The 21,376-nt window shown below is 33.1% G+C and overlaps 1 protein-coding gene across 4 annotated transcripts in view; it reads right to left on the bottom strand.

Annotated features, from left to right (window-relative positions):
- Positions 1-21,376, bottom strand: part of LOC143079744 (uncharacterized) — a 98,495-nt gene that overhangs the window by 66,724 nt on the left and 10,395 nt on the right. For 3 of the 4 annotated variants that reach the window (XM_076255300.1, XM_076255301.1, XM_076255302.1), the window contains exons 7-11: positions 19,341-19,396; positions 18,854-19,015; positions 9,863-11,015; positions 8,663-8,725; positions 8,477-8,542 (exon numbers count right to left, since the gene is read on the bottom strand). In XM_076255300.1, the coding sequence (XP_076111415.1) occupies positions 8,477-8,542; positions 8,663-8,725; positions 9,863-11,015; positions 18,854-19,015; positions 19,341-19,396 (1,500 nt within the window). The remainder of the gene's footprint in view (positions 1-8,476; positions 8,543-8,662; positions 8,726-9,862; positions 11,016-18,853; positions 19,016-19,340; positions 19,397-21,376) is intronic. The other variant, XM_076255303.1, reaches the window with a different exon arrangement.

Genomic DNA, 21,376 nt, shown 5'->3' with positions numbered 1-21,376 from the left:
AATAATGCAGTGCAAAAGTATAAAGAATAACTGTGCAAAATAACTGAAAAGGTAACTGTAATGCAATACTGATAATATAACGGTCAATGTACAGAATTGATAAATAATCTTGTAACAGAAAGACTAAAAATAGTAAAATCACTTTCATGAGAATTTTACAGAATGAGAGTTATTTTTAAGGCTATTAAAAGAAAAATGTCCTAAAAATTTAAAGAATACAGACATTAAAAAAAAAAAAACAATCCAGGTCCTCATGTCATTTACATTGTCAAAATATAGGACACACTATTGTTATTCCAAGACTATACTAGACATCTAGTCAAACTGGTTTTAAACTAGACATCTAGTCAAACTGGTTTGGTATAACTGACTGTTTCTTGCCCTAGATGTCTATTTCACAGTGACCTTATGTGTTTGTGCTAAGAGTACATTGTACTGTCATATTTATTGATTTTCTGTTGGACAAAACAGTGGCTTGAGATTTCAAGTTTATAGGAATCAATATAATCTTTAAAAGTTTATTCTATATGAACTGATATTAGTATAATAAATTAATTTTTTGAATTATATATCCTGGTTGATGATGTTTTTTTTTTTGGGACCAAGATGTTTTCTTCATTCTTATTCACATTATGATTATTTTAACCTACAATGCACATTAAAAATAGAAAAAAAATTCAGCTCTCATTTAAAATATTTTGCAACTAAATAATAATCTGTCAAATTTGGTGCAAACAAAAAACAAGACAGTGTAATAGATAACCTGCAAGCATAGTCTATTTCTATAAAGTCAAGCAGATATTTTTTTTTTTATATCTGAAAAAAAACTACCATGTAACGAAATATGCAATTAAAGGTCGAAAATAACCCCAAAAATTCAACATTAACAGATTTTGAACAATCGAATGTTTAAATATTGGTCAGAATATAGGGTTCTGTTGTACTTTAACAATATCACAATAACAATAAAGTGACCTTAATTTTGGACAAGGTAAATGGCATGAAGCCAAATGTATCAACTTCTATTGTATGAATGGGATAAACTGACCTTTCAATTCTCAAGGCTAAATAAGTATTTTATAGGCTAAATACAAACTTACCTGGCAAGGTAGAATTGTAATCTAAGTGATACCGGTGTTACTCAAGTCACCATAACATAAAATTTACTTTCAATATACACTTTTTATATACCTTTTACGGTGACCCCTTTGAAACAGAAAAAAACCTTGGCCAGTTGCAAGCACCTTCAATTGTAACCCATTTCTTTTTGTGTCTCTAAACATTTTCTAAACAGTCAAGATGGAAATTTCAATCAGTAAATGCAGTTTATAAAAGAGTAAATAGAATGTTTGCTTCATGGTGATTTTAATTAAGAAATAATTTATGCAAGCTATACTTTATTGTAGTTTTAACTTGGGTAGGCATTATATTTGTGATTATTTTTGACCGAGCAATAGTGAGGGCTAAAATAACATGAATATAATGCCTACCCATGTTAAAACTACAATAAAGTATAGCTTGCATCAATTATATCAATTCTGAATAGAACAATTAAGGTAATTTTTATGTCCGATAAGTATAAGTGTAAAAGCACTAGTGTAGGCTCTTCCATGAACCTCCCTTTTTTGTTTGTAAAGAAGTAAAAGGCACTGTGTTTTTTCAGAGGGAGGAGTTTGAACAGCAAGCATGAACGGTTGTCGCATCTAGGTGAAATATGTCAATTTCGGAATGCAACACATTACAGTCATAATAAATGAGTTAGTAACATCATGTGCACCATTTAAGAGTTTGAAAGTGTTTTTAAAAAAGTTAAGGACATATACATGTATTAAGTGCATGATAATTTGATAAAATTCATTATCCTGAAGAAGTCAATATACGCATGTGCAAACAAATTTCATTGGATTTAGAGCATGGGTTTGTTCACAAAGTGAAAGAAGCACGTCATATTAGAATGTGGGATATATTTTCATTTTAAGTTTCTGATTCCTGATATGGAATTAAAGGGAAACTTCGCAAAAAAATCAAAAATTGATATTATGTTCATTCTGTATAAAAATGCTCAAATTCATAGATATTAAAGTTTTATTCCGCTAGATAAGCGATCACCATCGATTTTAAATTTAGAGTATCAATTCTCTGCGTTCGGCCATTTTGTCTTCTTTCCCGATTAATAACAACGATATGTCTATAAACCACAAAGGAACAAAACTACAGTAACCGATGTAGTCGTAATTGCGTGTCGATATCTTGTCAATCGTACGGTTGTTTTATCCGACTAACTAACTTGATACGGAAAATATTCTTATTTTTTTAGATTACCATGGTCTGTTGTTTTTAAACTGTTGATATTGGAATTAGGTAAAAAGTCAAAGTTGAAATCATAAATAAGTTTTCCGTGAAAATTGTTTTCGAAAATCTATTTGTTCATAATTCTTTAAAGTAATAAACTTTTTCAAATAAATTCTGATCTTCCCTCATCTGATCACCAGCATGGCTAAAGGTATTACTTCCAAAGGTATTGTGAGGGGTGTGAGGTGACACGTCCAGGTATTCAAGCGATTTCCTGTCGGGCTTGCAAGTTCATGCATCGTTTCACTTCTGCAGGTATTGATCAGTGTACACGGCCGATAACTTATAACTTTCCATTTTGAACTATCAGATGTATAATATACAACTCTGTCTTACTTGTCATTACTAAACTCACACGCTTGTTTATAAATAACATTTCTGGTGTAAAGAATATTATTCATAAAAATATAAATAATACCCAAAAAATAAGATTTGATGAAATTAAACTCTATTTAAATATTTTTTCCAAGGGTGAATTTGGGAAAATGTAACATATACTCATTGTCAATAGTGAAGGACAGATTGGAACATACCAGAAATATATACATGTATACATTGAACATAAGAAAAAAACATATATTTTGAATAAATTGGGGTAAAAGATTTGTAAATAGACTAGTCCACGTATGCCAACAGTATGTAATCATCGAATGTCGATAGACTATTGTATACCAGAAGAAGAAGAAGAAGAAGAAGAGAACCAATTTGATTTAAATACAGGTCGATGTATAATTTGCTTTGGTTCATCGAAGTTGTGTACATAGTAAAATCACAGATTTATATTTCAATAAGATTGTTCACGAACAAAGGAAGGAATTCGTCATCACAATTGTTATATATGCCACTGGACGAACACTGATTATCCCCAAGGGATGTGAATATTTAGCTGGGTAACTATTGAGTATCAAAGTTTCAAATTAATTTCGGGATTTATTTTCTTTCTTGGTATTCAATAACAGAAAAAAGAATAAATTACTTGTCCGCTAAATAGGGGTATTCTTGTCAGATAAAAGACTTTTAGTTATATTTAAAAAATAGGGAAATATGACATTAAATTGGTTCTGTCTTTTTTTAAACATCGTTAAAAAGATGTGTGTCTAAGGTGAACGCCACAAGAACCCTGTAATACTAGTACGAGAGTATAGCATGTAAACATTCCTTCTCAATAATATGGTTGTATTGGAAAGCTTTTCATACAGATTGACAACTCATGGTCCGATATGCATGTAATATTTGCCACATGACGCCCATAGTTCTTTCTACCATCATCATCTTATTCTTTGATATTGCTGTAAACATCGATGGTTCACACCCAATCAAAATGGGAGTAATGTACCTTCAGAGCTTCTCCGTGTTATACACTTGTGTAAGAATGAAATGTTAAAAAGAAACTAAAAAAAAAAAATCATGCATGTTGTATGTTGTATTTTTTTTCAATTAAAAACTTTAAAATTGTGATTGTTTTATGAGCATTTAAACACAGCCAGATTTGAATACAAGTTAAGAAATTCCGGTAAAGTCAATGATATCAAACAGATGTGCAATGGTATATCAAATTGGGTAATATTGCATTTAGTTTTTATTAAAGATTAAAACTACTATTTTTTACTTCATATTTGAATCTTTACGCCAATTGCCGCTAAGAAAGTAATAAAAAAATTGTTTCCTTTTATTTTTATACACTTTCGGAATTACGAATCTGAATTTTATTTTCAATTAATTTACACAATTTAATAATTGTATCTTTATTCTCATCGTGTATTAAATCTTAGTGTATTAAATACAGCATACTCTTTCTAATCCTTTCTGTCAAGTTATCCTTTCCAAATAACAACATTCATACCTGTGTACGCTTGAACTCACACCTGCGGCTAAATAGCTACAAGGTAAACGAATTGACCTCAAGCCGAGAAATATACAGTGACCTTTACAAAATAATATACACACTCTGCTCACACATTAGTTGTATTGAAATGATTATCAAAACAATAACGGTAAATAGAACTGAAATATTTTCAGTTCAATATCAGTAAAAATGTTCAATAAATATTTTATGAAAAAAATCTCAACAATAATTAATGAAATTTATTCGAAAACATTTACTAGAGATAATTTTATAGGAGTTTAATTCAATCAATACAAAACGGTATATGCATATTCATTTTCGTTCATTCTTATATTGTGGTTAATAACTACGACCATTCGTCAGCTGTGCGCTTTTAATTACGTATATTGTCGATAAGCTATAAGAGTTAAACAGATTTTATTTTTTCCCAGAATTCAACACATCGGGCCAAAACGTCACGACCCACTCGAGAATGCAACCAAAAAAGTTACAAATACTTGATTTTCTCCGTTATTAGAAGGAATATAAATTTAAAACTTTGCAAATGTGTTTTTTATGTTAAGATGAACATAATTAGATGATAAGTAAAAAATCGCGGAATTTCCCTTTAAAGCTTTTGAAGTTATTTTTATAATTAAAGATTACATCTATTTCCTATTTGTGAAAAGGATTTTTTGGGGTGGATAGCCCACCAAACTGTGAATAATTCAACAAGATGAATTATGTATAGCTTTGTGTTTTCTAATGGGATATATTTTCATTTTATATTACGACTCCTGAAATGAAATAAAAGTGATGCTAGTTATATCTCATATATAGGATCTACTTCAATTGGAATTACTGATCAAATTTATTTTCAATGTATCAAACTAGAGGCTCTAAAGAGCCTGTGTCGCTCACCTTGGTCTATGTGAATATTAAACAAAGGAAGCAGATGGATTCATGACAAAATTGTGTTTTGGTGATGGTGATGTGTTTGTACATCTTACTTTACTGAACATTCTAGCTACTTACAATTATCTCTATCTATAATGAACTTGGCCCAGTAGTTTCAGTGGAAAATGTTAGTTAAAATTTACAAATTTTATGAAAATTGTTAAAAATTGACTATAAAGGACAATAACTCCTTAGGGGTCAATTGACCATTTCCATCATGTTGACTTATTTGTAAATCTTCTTTGCTTAACATTATTGATGTTTACAGTTTATCTCTATCTATAATAATATTCAAGATAATAACCAAAAACAGCAAAATTTCCTTAAAATTACCAATTCAGGGGCAGCAACCCAACAACAGGTTGTCAGATTCATCTGAAAATTTCAGGGCAGATAGATCTTGACCTGATAAACAATTTTACCCGATGTCAGATTTGCTCTACAGGCTGCGGTTTCAGAGTTATAAGCCAAAATCTACATTTCACCCCTATGTTCTATTTTTAGCCATGGCGGCCATCTTGGTGAGTTGGCCAGGTCACGGGACACAATTTTTAAACTACATACCCCAATGATGATTGTGGCCAAGTTTGGTTTAATTTGGCCCAGCAGTTTCAGAGGAGAAGATTTTTGTAAAAGATAACTAAGATTTACGAAAAATGGTTAAAAATTGACTATAAAGGGCAATAACTCCTAAAGAAATCAATAGACCATTTTAGTCTTGTTTGACTTATTTGTAGATCTTACTTTGCTGAACATTTTTGCTGTTTACAGTTTATCTCTATCTATAATAATATTCAAGATAATAACCAAAAACAGCAAAATGTCCTTAAAATTACCAACTCAGGGGCAGCAACCTATCAACGGGTTGTCCAATTCATCTCAAAATTTCAGGGCAGATAGATCTTGACCTGATAAACAATTTTACCCGATGTCAGATTTGCTCTAAATGCTTTGGTTTTTGAGTGATAAGCCAAAAACTGCATTTTACCCCTATGTTCTATTTTTAGCCATGGCAGCCATCTTGGTTGGTCAGCCAGGTCATCGGACACAATTTTTTAACTATATACCCTAATAATGATTGTGGCCAAGTTTGGTAAAAATTGGCCCAGTAGTTTCAGAGGAGAAGATTTTTGTAAAAGATGACTAAGATTTACGAAAAATGGTTAAAAATTGATTATAAAGGGCAATAACTCCTAAAGGGGTCAACAGACCATTTTGGTCCTGTTGACTTATTTGTAGATCTTACTTTACTGAACATTTTTGTTGTTTACAGTTTATCTCTATCTATGATAATATTCAAGATAATAACCAAAAACAGCAAAATTTCCTTAAAATTACCAATTCAGGGGCAGCAACCTATCAACAGGTTGTCCGATTCATCTCAAAATTTCAGGGCAGATAGATCTAGACCTGATTAACCATTTTACCCCATGTCAGATTTGCTCTAAATGCTTTGGTTTTTGAGTTATAAGCCAAAAACTGCATTTTACCCCTATGTTCTATTTTTAGCCATGGCGGCCATCTTGGTTGGTTGGCCGGGTCACCGGACACAATTTTTAAACTAGATACCCTAATAATGATTGTGGCCAAGTTTGGTAAAAATTGGCCCAGTAGTTTCAGAGGAGAAGATTTTTGTAAAAGCTAACGACGGACGCCGACGACGACGGACGCCGGATGCCAAGTGATGACAAAAGCTCACTTGGCCCTTTGGGCCAGGTGAGCTAAAAATTACAAATGGATTAGTGAATAGAAATTTCAGTGTTTTATTCTTCATTATGAAAGTGGGATTTACCAGCATTGATTTATTTGTGATTGTTTTCCAAATATTTTCTATGGAATTACTAAATCTACGTTCTTCTCCACCCAAATTTTAGAAAATTTTTTTAAAAAAGTATGAATAACATATTTGTGACACATTCATAAGCAACTGATAAATATAAAAGATTAAACATAGCTATTTCACTATATTGACACAAGGAAAGCAAGCTAGCTAGCTATCAGTTATTTAAATTAGCTCTGTCAAAAACAACCAGGTAAATCTACAGGTAGTTAAATGACCACCTGTTGATATTAGCTCTCACAATACATATTGTACAATATAAATGGACAAATTGAAAATAGTATATATTTGTTTAGGGGCCAGTTGAAGGACGCCTCCGGGTGCGGGAATTTCTCGTTGCATTGAAGACCTGTTGGTGACCTTCTGCTGTTGTCTGCTCTATGGTCGGGTTGTTGTCTCTTTGGCACATTCCCCATTTCCGTTCTCAATTTTAAATTGTATTGACTATTTTTTAAACTGGTCAGGCAATAGGTATTATAATACCACAAAGGTTACCAGATAACCACAGCAACATTACATTTATTTTCTTTCCATTTTAGATTCATGTAATGGAAGTTTTATGCTTCTACTATCTAAAATTTTAAGTAAATCTATAATGCAGCTTGAGAATTTAAGAAGAGAATAAAAATCTATTCAACTTTTATTAAGCATACACCTTCATGACAACTTCATTTATATTGAAAAGTATAAAATTTAACAGCTAACAGGCTATTATTTGAACTTGGAATTATTTTTAATTATGGAATTTGCCTAATTTCTTGTGCTGGAAATTTTTAATGAATTCCATGTTTATTCTGTATTATAATGTTCTGTGCTGCACACAACACTTTCTATTACAAAGAAGATAGCACATTTTCAATAGACTGTACTGTGCCGCGCACAACACTATCTTTACAAAATTCACTGTGTGGAAAGTATTATGCACCGCTCAAAACATTTTAATGCAGAATAAACATGGAATTTTTCAAAAATTTTAAACACAAGAAATTATGCAAATTCCATAATTAAAAATAATTCCAAGTTCAAATAATAGGCTGTTAGCTGTTCAAGTTTATATGATGACACTTTTAAAGTAATGGAAAAGTAACATTCAAATTTATAAATGTACTTAATTTGGCCTTTTTAACTTTTTTGGATTGGAGTGTCACTGATGAGTCTGTAGACAAAAGGCTCGTCTGGCATATATACAAAATTCAATCCTGGTATCTATGATGATGTTGATATCAAAATCTATTTCCATAGTGAAATAAGTCTCATTTACGCTTGAATGTAAAAATAATAGAAACCAGTGCATATTTTCACAATCACAATCATGCAATCGAGCCATGGGTTGAAATTATTTACTTTGGCACTTGGCGGGTACACAATTTCCTGTGAACATGGTGTAACGACATAAGTCTAGTTTTAATCTAATTTTCAATATGTTGTTTTACCATTCAATTTAACTTATTGCCAGTAAATGATAAAATAAATGATTATTTCAATGACTTATTCTATCCTACCTGGGGGATTTCTTTTTGGATGGACTAATCTCTGTTCCTGATGAACTGGCAACATCATCACTAAATCTGAAAAGTGACACAAAAAAATACAAGATTCATACAGATTTTAAAGTTTGATATGTTCTTTTTGACATAGTTATCATGATTAACAGTCATTTGACAGTCCTTAGCATATTGGAAAGTTACCTTACAGATGACTTTTCTTTCTTTGGAGATGCATAAAGATCCATGTCAGACATTTCTTCTTTTCTAAAATGCATTTTACAAGCTTTAATTATATTAATTATAAAAATAGCCATTTAGAAGCAGCAAGAACAAAGCGTTGGATTGCAAAATATATTGAAGTGTAAATGTCCTGCTCAAATCCTCATAACCTTGTACTATTGAATGGTAGGAAGTATCTGTAAAACCAATTTCTTATAGCGAAAGGGCATGTCTTTCTTAGTATAAATAAATAGATAATTTGTCTATGGGCCACAGATGCCCCCGCTTGTAAATAATACCAGTCAACGTCCATATACAGATACAAGATGAACATAGTTGTGACCATTTTCTTTATTATTATAAGCATAAATCCATAACATATGGTCATGACAAACTAAAGTTAGAGAATGTAAAGGACAGGTTTCTAAATGTTTCCATCTATAAAGGTGCATAACTCAAGAACAGTAAAAGTGACACCACCCAGTTTTAAACTTGATCTGTGTCTTGTGGTAATAAGCATTGTGTTTATATGTTTTATAACAATTGGTTGTGGCAAACTAATGTAAGAGAATGGAAACAAAAAAATCATATTTTTTTATGTTTATAAAGGGGCATAACTCATGAATGGTATAAGTGAAGCCATCCAATTTTTGACTTGATCTGTGTTATTTATATAGTTCGTTCTTATGTTGTACTGTTATACCACTGTCCCAGGTTAGGGGGAGGGTTGGGATCCCGCTAACATGTTTAACCCCGCCACATTATTCAAGTATGTGCCTGTCCCAAGTCAGGAGACTGTAATTCAGTGGTTGTTGTTTGTTTATGTGTTACATATTTGTTTTTCGTTCATTTTTTACATAAATAAGGCTGTTAGTTTTCTCGTTTGAATTGTTTTACATTGTCTTATCGGGGTCTATTATAGCTAACTATGCGGTATGGGCTTTGCTCATTGTTGAAGGCCATACGGTGACCTATAGTTGTTAATGTCTGTGTCCTTTTGGTCTTTTGTGGATAGTTGTCTCATTGGCAATCATACCACATCTTCTTTTTATATGTAGAAGTATTGCGTATATTTTTTATAACATTTGGTTGAGGCAAACTAAAATTCAAGAATAGAAACCAATCTGAAAAATGTTAAATATGAAGCATTTGACCATATATATAAATATCTCACAAAGTTACCTCATTTCCTGTTTTGTGTCTTGATTGCCACTTCCTGTAAAAGCTAATTGTTGGTTCACTTTTAGAATTGATGAAATGTTTTTAGAATGATCTGTGTCACTACCTGATGACAAACCTATTCTACTAAGAGCAGCTTTAGGTAAGCGACCCCTGGTCAAGGGAACATTTGTGTCTTTCCTCAGTAGAGTGTTAAGTCCACTGTTTTGATTTGATAGAGCTGCACTTGAGTCAGATTCTGAATCATCAAACTGTCCTGGCACACCTCTGTACACTTTTTGTCTAGCTCCACCACTGTCCAATGAACTGGACAATACAGGATTATCTCTTAGTTTATTAAAAAGGGACGTATTAATTTGAGGACTAGTTGAGGTTTTATGATCAGAATCAATATCAGAGGTAGAACTTGGAGATGATGGTGGCAAACGAAAATTCTTAGCTAATCTTAGAATATCTAATTGTCCTCTCCCCCTGCCTGTAGGTGGAAATGCTGAAGATATTGGAGGTGCATTTCCTCTAGTCAAGGTCATTGGTGAAGGTGATCTTCCTCTACTTGAGGTCATAGGTGAAGGTGACCTCTCTTTACAAAGGTTTAAAGGTGAACTTGCCCTTCCTCTTCCTAAAGTTATAGCTGTAGGAGATAAACTTCTCCCTCGTGATAATGATTCTGTGTCACTGTATGAATTATGCACTTGTAGATTATTTCTATTTATATTCCTCACATCACTCATGCCTGTGTCTGAAACATTTCCTGACAATGATAAACATGGTTTTGTAATAAATCTGGAGTTTTCATTTTTTCTCTGAGATCTAGTATCTTCAGTTGTTAAGGAATCCTTATCACTAATATAAATCTGTTTATAGTCAGCAGCATCTTCAGATCTTCTTTCCCGTCTTTTTGTGGGGGACATTTTCATTTTTGGAGGTTTTCCTATAAGAGTTGAACTTGAACTACTCCCCTTATAGTTTGTATCAGATAAATATTCTGGACCTGTGAATTGTTTCAGTGCTATAATATCGTCAGTATCAGAATGTAATGGTGAAGGTGTATGATGCCTTCCAAATATTTCACTGTCACTGAAACTTGCGTTCTGTTCATCAGCCAAAAGGGTCTGTAAGAATTTGGTATTTCTGGTCATTGTTGTTTTTGATTGATCTAAAAATGATAAATTAAACATTTTTTCCATCATGCCATCATTATGAAAATGCTGATCATATTACAGTATCCAAACCATACAGCATCTGATGGATATAGCTATGACAATTCTAAAAGTATGATTATATAGACAACTAGAACACACCCGTATATCGCGGGTCCGTGACTGAATTAAAGTATATAACTATGCGCAAGCCTTATTTTAGTATTAGTAATGTATCTGATAAAGTCATGCTGGTTATAAGATACACAGTTTTCTCTCGGCTTTCAAATCTTTTAGTTTGAACCCGTCGAACTGGAACTGATCAATTATTGATAATATTAATTATTTGGAAAACAAAAGGTCCTGGAATGGAGTATTTTTTAATCAACAGCATTGTCCTATATTAGTTATAAATATTGAATTCTTTGATTCGCTGTTTTACGTCATGCCCGCTAACAAATTGAAAACTGTACCTATACGCCTTATTTTAGTCCAGATTTTTAGTATTCGTATTGTTATCTTAGAAAGTCTTACTGATTAAAATACTACAATAGGTAACAATTTGACAATTAAGTAGTGTCAACCCTGTGATTATGACCCGTGTAATACTATATAGCATATTAATCCTGAATACACCGTTTGGTGGTGCGCCTGTCAGATGAGGAACGTACAGATAAGGTAATCGGTAACAGGTGAATATACTATTGGTATCGGTATCCGACTCGACCCGGAACTTCTTAATTATTGGCAATATTAATTACGTGGAAAACAAAAGGGCCTGGAGTGGTGTAATTTTTTAATCTACACCTTTGTACTATATTAGTTATATATAAAGTTGAATTCTTTGATTCGTCGTTTTTACGTGATGACGGCTGACAAATTGGACCTCGTAATTTTAGTATTATAGATAACTGTCTAGTGTCTTTAAATATCAGCTGTATTTGTACGAGGCTAGGAAACAAGGTGTATGCGAGCTTTTAGCGAGCTATTACACCTGTTTCGAGCCAAGTACAAATACAGCTGATATTTAAAGACACTAAACGGTTATTGTCTTTATCCTGTAATTAATTCTGTATATAATTTGTGTTTTGAAAGACACAAAAACTAACATATTTAGCATTTATTTTCGATTTGTAATGCCTTGAGGCCCAAGTAGTAATATCAAAATCACACATTACTCTGAAGACAGGTTCGCAAAAAAAGAATCTCGAATGGTCAACAATAATACATCGCTCAAGGTGAATAATTATCTATTTTAACATAACAACTAATTTCAACATTAAAAAAAAATAACAAAACATTGTCAAATTTGAAACAGAAGTGTACGAATTGTCTTACGCTCCAGACTTGACATTCACTAAACAATGCATGCTGAAATTGACATGGTTGATTTTGTAACATAATCATACACATTCAAGTTTGAAATCGACAATTGTCATCGTCATTGGAATGCAACAGGAATACACATTCTGAGATCACACAGGTTCAAACAATACTCAGTCCGGCATTGGGCGGAGCTTTAAAGCTGTATCTGTATACTATCTGTATAGTATACAGATACAGCATAGCGATATCTGTAGGGCTGTATCTGTATAGTAGGACACCCAATTGCAGGATAATACAGTCTTCACGCTGAACAGCAGCCCAGACAGCCCAGGCTTGTAAAATTGCTCTCGGGCCTGTAAAAATCATATCTACAGGCCAACAGAATTTAACTAAATAATTTCAAAAGTTGAGCTTCGGGCCTGTAGATTTTACAGTTCATCGTGAAGACTGTAATATGATATAATTCATAATCTAAAACATTTTATTATATTCTGACCATACATTAAAGGATAATTTCGCATGGTAATAATGTATATCGTCTTTAGAATTGCTAAAAGAAAAATACAAAAAAAAAAAATATCTAACTTATTACCAGACACATCAGTTATTGATACCAATTTCAAAGTCTTTGTTTTGAACCAGCCTGATATCAAACCTATGCATGATCTCCTTCACTCAAAAAGTTTTCTTATCACAAGCTAAGAGGTCATGTAAGAAGGTGAATAGTGTACACTGTAGACAGCAAACAAGTGTGTGTAATGATTAAATAGTCATTATATACGGTCCTACTAAAAAGCGCACAGGAAAAGAAAAAGCGCCCGGGGAAGGAAAAATAGCGCCCGGGAGAATAAAATAATAATATCTTATAACAATAAATGTTTTCTTGAATAAAACTAGAGGCTCTCAAGAGCCTGTATCGCTCACCTGATTCTACTTGGGTTTTTGAAATCATGTAACAAGAAAAAAATTTGGCTACAAAGTAACAACACTACGCCAGCACCTCATTAAGAAAGGAACATTTATGCTATGTTTGCTTTCATTCAATTCAGTGGTTCTCTAAAAGAAGACATTTGTATGTATTTCCCATAGGGTCCTATGTTAAACAAAGTCCCCTGCTGGAAGCCACCTTGGTTGATGGATTGGCTACAAAGTAACAACACTTGGTCAGCATGTCATAAGGAACATTCATGCTATGTTTGACTTCATTCCATTTAGTGGTTCTCTAAAAGAAGACATTTGTATGTATTTCCCATTGGGTCCTATGTTAAACTAAGCCCCCCGCTGGCAGCCATCTTGGATGATGGATCTGCTACAAAGTAACAACACTTGGTCAGCACCTCATAGGGAACATTCATGCCAAGTTTGGTTTTATTCCATTCAGTAGTTCTCTAAAAGAAGTCATTTGTATGCATTACCCATAGGGTCCTATGTTAAACTAAGTCCCTCCCTGGAGGCTATCTTGGATGATAGATCCGCTACAAAGTAACAAAACTTGGTCAGAACCTTATAAGGAACATTCATGCCAAGTTTGGTTTCATTCCATTCAGTAGTTCTATAAAAGAAGTCATTTGTATGCATTTCCCATAGGGTCCTATGTTAAACTAAGTCCCTCCCTGGGGGCTATCTTGGATGATAGATCCGCTACAAAGTAACAACACTTGGTCAAAGGAACATTCATGCCAAGTTTGGTTTCATTCCATTCAGTGGTTCTCTAAGAGAAGTCATTTGTATGCATTTCCCATTGGGTCCAATGTTAAACTAAGTCCCCCACTGGTGGCCATCTTGGATGATGGATCGGCTACAAAGTAACAACACTTGATCAGCACCTTATAAGGAACATTCATGCCATGTTTGGTTTCATTCCATTCAGTGGTTCTCTAAAAGAAGTCATTTGTATGCATTTCCCATAGGGTCCTATGTTAAACTAAGTCCCCCGCTGGCAGCCATCTTGGATGACGGATCGGCTACAAAGTAACAACACTTGGTCAGCACCTTATAAGGAACACTCATGCCATGTTTGGTTTTATTCCATTCAGTGGTTCTCTAGAAGAAGTTCAAATGTAAAAAGTTAAAGAGGACGACAACGACGACGGACGACGGACGCCAAGTGATGAGAAAAGCTCACCTGGCTTGTTTTGTCCTTCATATAAATGGGGATATGTACGATGCTACATCTAAAGTGTGTAGATAGTGTTGTTGCACTTTTACATTTTAGATTTCAAAATTGTATATAAGTAAGTATTAAAGTAAATATAAACAAGAGTTTTGTGTACCAAAATGGCCGTCTGCAGTATATTGATCTCCAAAAAGGCGTTTTCGTAAAAACAGTAAAGGGTGCAAGAGTTCTGCTAGAATCACAACCAAATACAACAGAAGTGTTGATGTTGAAGTGAGCATACACAAAACTATAGTGTTCATGGAATATATTGGCATTTTCCCCAACACAAGTTTGCATGGAAATACTAACTAGAGGCTCTAAAGAGCCTGTGTCGCTCACCTTGGTCTATGTGCATATTAAACAAAGGACACAAATGGATTCATGACAAAATTGTATTTTGGTGATGGTGATGTGTTTGAAGTTCTTACTTTACTGAACGATTTTGCTTCTTACAATTATATCTATAATGAACTTTGCCCATTAGTAACAGAGAACTATATTTGGTAAAAATTTACATAAATTTACCAAATTAATGAAAATTGTTAAAAATTGACTATAAAGGGCAATAACTCCTTAAGGGGTCAATTGACCATTTAGGTCATGTTGACTTATTTGTAGATCTTACTTTGCTGAACATTATTGCTGTTTACAGTTTATCGCTATCTATAATAGTATTCAAGATAACCAAAAACGGTAAAATTTCTTTAAAAATTACCAATTGGAGGGCAGCAACCCAACAACCAGTTGTCCAATTCATCTGAAAAATTCAGGGCAGATAGATATTGACTTGATTAACAATTTAACTTCTTGTCAGATTTGCTCTAGATGCTTTGGTTTCATAGTTATAAGCCAAAAACTGCATTTTACCCCTATGTTCTATTTTTAGCCGTGGCGGCCATCTTGGTTGAATGGCCAGGTCATCGGACACATTTTTCAAACTAGATACCCCAAAGATGATTGTGGCCTAGTAGTTTCAGTGGAGATTTTGTAAAAGATTACTTAGATTTATGAAAAATGGTTAAAGATTGACTATAAAGGGAAATAACTCCTAAAGGGGTCAACTGACCATTTTGGTCATGTTGACTTATTTGTAGATCTTACTTTGCTGAACATTATTGCTGTTTACAGTTTATCTCTATCTATAATAATATTCAAGATAATAACCAAAAACAGCAAAATTTCCATAAAATTACCAATTCAGGGGCAGCAACCCAACAACCGATTGACCGATTCATCTGAAAATTTCAGGGCAGATAGATCTTGACCTGATAAACATTTTTATCCCATGTCAGATTTCCTCAAAATGCTTTGGTTTTTGAGTTATAAGCCAAAAACTGCATTTTCCCCCTTTGTTCTATTTTTAGCCGTGGCGGCCATCTTGGTTGGTTGACCAGGTCACGCCACACATTTTTTAAACTAGATACCCCAAAGATGATTGTGGCCAAGTTTGGATTAATTTGGCCTAGTAGTTTCAGAGGAGAAGATTTTTGTAAAAGATTACTTTAATTAACGAAAAATGGTTAAAAATTGACTATAAAGGGCAATAACTCCTAAACGGGTCAACTGACCATTTTGGTCATGTTGACTTATTTGTAGATCTTACTTTGCTGAACATTATTGCTGTTTACAGTTTATCGCTATCTATAATAGTATCCAAGATAACCAAAAACGGCAAAATTTCTTTAAAAATTACCAATTGGAGGGCAGCAACCCAACAACCAGTTGTCCAATTCATCTGAAAATTTCAGGGCAGATAGATCTTGACCTGATAAACATTTTTATCCCGTCAGATTTCCTCAAAATGCTTTGGTTTTTGAGTTATAAGCCAAAAACTGCATTTTACCCCTATGTTCTATTTTTAGCGGTGGCGGCCATCTTGGTTGATTGACCAGGTCACGCCACACATTTTTTAAACTAGATACCCCAAAGATGATTGTGGCCAAGTTTGAATTAATTTGGCCCAGTAGTTTCAGAGGAGAAGATTTTTGTAAAAGATTACTTTAATTTACGAAAAATGGTTAAAAATTTACTATAAAGGGCAATAACTCCTAAACGGGTCAACTGACCATTTTGGTCATGTTGACTTATTTGTAGATCTTACTTTGCTAAACATTATTGCTGTTTACAGTTTATCTCTATCTATAATAATATTCAAGATAATAACCAAAAACAGCAAAATTTCCTCAAAATTACCAATTCAGGGGCAGCAACCCAACAACCAATTGACCGATTCATCTGAAAATTTCAGGGCAGATAGATCTTGACCTGATAAACATTTTTATCCCATGTCAGATTCCTCAAAATGCTTTGGTTTTTGAGTTATAAGCCAAAAACTGCATTTTACCCCTATGTTCTATTTTTAGCGGTGGTGGCCATCTTGGTTGGTTGACCAGGTCACGCCACACATTTTTTAAACTAGATACCCCAAAGATGATTGTGGCCAAGTTTGAATTAATTTGGCCCAGTAGTTTCAGAGGAGAAGATTTTTGTAAAAGATTACTTTAATTTACGAAAAATGGTTAAAAATTGACTATAAAGGGCAATAACTCCTAAACGGGTCAACTGACCATTTTGGTCATGTTGACTTATTTGTAGATCTTACTTTGCTGAACATTATTGCTGTTTACAGTTTATCTCTATCTATAATAATATTCAAGATAATAACCAAAAACAGCAAAATTTCCTCAAAATTACCAATTCAGGGGCAGCAACCCAACAACCGATTGACCGATTCATCTGAAAATTTCAGGGCAGATAGATCTTGACCTGATAAACATTTTTACCCCATGTCAGATTTGCTCTAAATGCTTTGGTTTTTGAGTTATAAGCCAAAAACTGCATTTTACCCCTATGTTCTATTTTTAGCCGTGGCGGCCATCTTGGTTGGTTGACCGGGTCACGCCACACATTTTTTAAACTAGATACCCCAATGATGATTGTGGCCAAGTTTGGTTTGATTTGGCCCAGTAGTTTCAGAGGAGAAGATTTTTGTAAAAGCTAACGCCGGACGACGACGGACGACGGACGACGGACGCCGGACGCAAAGTGATGAGAAAAGCTCACTTGGCCCTTTGGGCCAGGTGAGCTAAAAATGAACATATGGCGATTACATCCGAACAAATGCATAAATTGTTGAAGATATCAAGGGAATGGTAAAAACACAGAATTGCAGGGAAATTTATACCGATCTAGCGTTAAATGATTCAATGGAAGGGAAGCCCCAAGAGACTTAAAACAGATACAAAATTTCAAGTACATCGAGAAGAAAAAGAAACGAGCACACCAAAAGAAGGCCTCTAATAATGTCGACGAAATACAAACATTAATGAGCATGCAACTGGTTGATTATGTGTAACTCTTTTAGTTTTGATTAAATTTATATTTATCTGTGAAATTTAAGTTGTTTTTTCATTTTTCATTGTGATATCGTTTTTAAAAAACATGTCTTTTGATGTCTTACATTTTATAAATCTTCAGCATAAACTGTGAATCATTATTATCTGTCTTTCGAAATAGTATTCATATATTATTGTTAAAATTGAAACATTCATACTTGTTTTTGTGCCTTATTACAAATGTCTATTATCTGAATTTGCAAAATACTTGTCTAAAATTAAAAAAATCAATGTGCATAACTTCTTTCATCGACACAAAGTTGTCTCATGCCAATACAACATCTATATATTTTCCCCAGGCGCCTGTTCTTTTCCCCGGGCGCTATTTTTTCTTCCCCGGGAGCTTTTTTCTTTTCCCCGTGTGCTTTTTCTTCACCTGGGCGCATTTTAGTAGGACCCATTATATAAGACCAATATAGTGATACAACTACTTCTTATACATGCAATATTTAATGATCCCTTTTTTATATAACTGTTCTACTTTAACATTGTTAATGATTTTTCAGATTAATGGCTATAAAAGAAGGTATTTTGTGATGTTTTTTAAATAAATATAAACATTCTCATTAAAGTACTAAATATCTGATATTTCACTTGAAATTTCTGACAACTGTCAATACCAACAACATTTGAAAGCTCCTGTTATTTACTACACAATTATGGTTATAAATGTAAAGGAATATAAATTATGACTTAAACCCTTAAGGAGATGTGGGGAAAAAAATCCCCTTCCAATTTTCCCTGTTTCAAAAACAAAATTTTATACATTATTTTTATTTTAATTCATATCAATCATCATTTTTTTTTTCAATTATCATCAATAAAGCCCAAATTTACCACCATCCAATCTAAAAAGGGAGCAGCTCTAATTTCTTTTAATTTGTGTCACTTTAAAGGACTCTTATGTGGTTGACAAAAATTGATTACTTATATATAAATACTAATTCTAAGATATCCCTTTTAATCATAACCTTACCTGGAGCTACCTGACCATCCGTTTCATCAGGGACTGCATATCTTTTTGTAACTAGCAAATCATTGAAATTATAAGTTTCCCCGCCTTTATTGAGGTATAAGATGATATGCATCCTTCCCGTGTTGTCTGTGTATAATACCTTAGCACTAGCTGAGACTGATCCTGTCAAATAATATAGATTTTACAAACATGAATTAAGAAGTTAGAACAGAAATATGCTATTGTATTAGAACAATCTAATTTAATTGTACATGGTACTCACAAAAGGCTCTTTCAAATTAGAGGCTCTGAAGAGCCTGTGTTGCTCACCTAGGTCTATATGCATCTTCAAAACTGTAGACTACTGATTACAGTTTCTCTGTCTTATTTATTTTTTTCCAAACAAAATAAAACTTTGGATGAGATGAATGGTTACCTATATCATTGGTTTAGAAGTTTGTAATTTCTTTAGTTTAGACAAGAGACATAATTTAAAATTTAAACTTACTTTTTACACATGCTTCCATACATGTAGTTGCAGAGTCATCCCACTTCAAACATGATCTAAAAAAAATGTTTTAACATATCAATAGTATAATCAAATGCAATCATTTAAAATAAAATGTATCTTTCTCATCAAAATCCTGCCTATTTACACTGATATATGTTCCTGAACAAGAATTTTTTATTAGAAAGATTCCCAATTACTTTTCCTAGATTTCCACATTATACTTAAAATTGTACAACTGGTATTAAACAAAAGTTACTTTAATAACATAAAGAATTGATGTCAATGTATTAAATCTTTATCGAATACTGGCTCTTGGTCATTTAGACGGATAAACAACAGATTAGGCAAATGCTTTAAATCATTGTTGTCTTTCCGATCAGATAAGCACTTGGCAATCTAGGATCAAGACGGGAAAAAAAATTGCTTGATATTGTGCATTTATTTCATTCATCATTCAGTCAAAAATAAATGCTGAAACTGTCCATGGGACACAAATGATGCTCCAGCTTGAATATCATATAAAGGGACATAACTGAAAAACGGTTAAAGTGACGCTACCCAAATGTGTATTTTATCTCAATTTTGTGGTGTAAGTATTTATTGTATATAAGTTTCATAACATTTTGTTGAGGCAAACTTAAGATGTAAAGAAGCATAACTCTAGAACAGAAAAAGTGACACCACCAAAATTCAAACTTTATCTGCATTTTGTGGTAATATACATTGTGTATAAGTTTTATAACATTTGGTTGAGGCTAACTGAAGTTAGAGAACAGAAATGAAAAATTCAGCACTTTTTTTTCATTTTTAAAGACCATAACTCTGGAACAGTTCAAGTGACACCACCAAAATTCAAATATAATCTGTGTTTTGTGGTAACAAGCATTTAGTATAAGTATTGTTACATTTATTTGAGGCAAACTCAAGTTAGAAAACGGAAACAAACTTTGGGACATAAGAATGGACAGGGGGACAAGGGGAAAACTTAATGCCCCATCCACAACAGTAGGGGCATACAAATAAACAATCAGGCAGATTAAAAAAAACTATCTCAGTAGGGGAAATTAACAATCATTTTCAGTGGCCTTACCACAGAAAGAGGTATATATATATCTATATATATATATATATATATATATATCAGTGGCCTTACCACAGAAAGAGGTATATATATATATATATATATATATATATATATATATATATATATATATATATATATATAAGTACGTCTGAGTCAGTGACAACTCTACAACAGATGTATCCATCGGATCGCCATCAATGATGGTGATACATGGCTGTGTACATAATGTATATACAACTCGTCTAAACATCAACCCAACAATGTTAGATCTGTAAATTTGCTTTCGCAAATTTTTGGTTCTTCCCTCGCCGGGATTCGAACCCATGCTACAGCATCACAGTAGCATGGGTTCGAATCCCGGCGAGGGAAGAACCAAAAATTTGCGAAAGCAAATTTACAGATCTAACATTGTTGGGTTGATGTTTAGACGAGTTGTATATATATATATATATATATATATATATATATATGTATATATCTATAATACTAAAATTACGAGGTCCAATTTGTCAGCCGTCATCACGTAAAAACGACGAATCAAAGAATTCAACTTTATATACAACTAATATAGTACAAAGGTGTAGATTAAAAATTACACCACTCCAGGCCCTTTTGTTTTCCACGTAATTAATATTGCCAATAATTAGGAAGTTCCGGGTCGAGTCCGATACCGATACCAATAGTATAATCACGTGTTACCTATTACCTTATCTGTACGTTCCGCATCTGACAGGCGCACCACCAAACGATGTATTCAGGATTAATATGCTATATACATGGGTCATAATCACAGGGTTGACACTACTAAATTGTCAAATTGTTACCTATTGAAGTATTTTAATCCGTAAGACTTTCTAAGATAACAATACGAATACTAAAAATCTGGACTAAAAATAAGTTTCAATTTGTTAGCGGGCATGAAGTAAAACAGCGAATCAAAGAATTCAAC

This window comes from Mytilus galloprovincialis, chromosome 6 (assembly GCF_965363235.1).
Source record: "Mytilus galloprovincialis chromosome 6, xbMytGall1.hap1.1, whole genome shotgun sequence".
NCBI classification, from domain to species: Eukaryota; Metazoa; Mollusca; class Bivalvia; order Mytilida; family Mytilidae; genus Mytilus; species Mytilus galloprovincialis.
The sequence above is the reverse complement of the archived record's forward strand: the minus strand, read 5'-3'. Positions and strand labels throughout refer to the sequence as shown.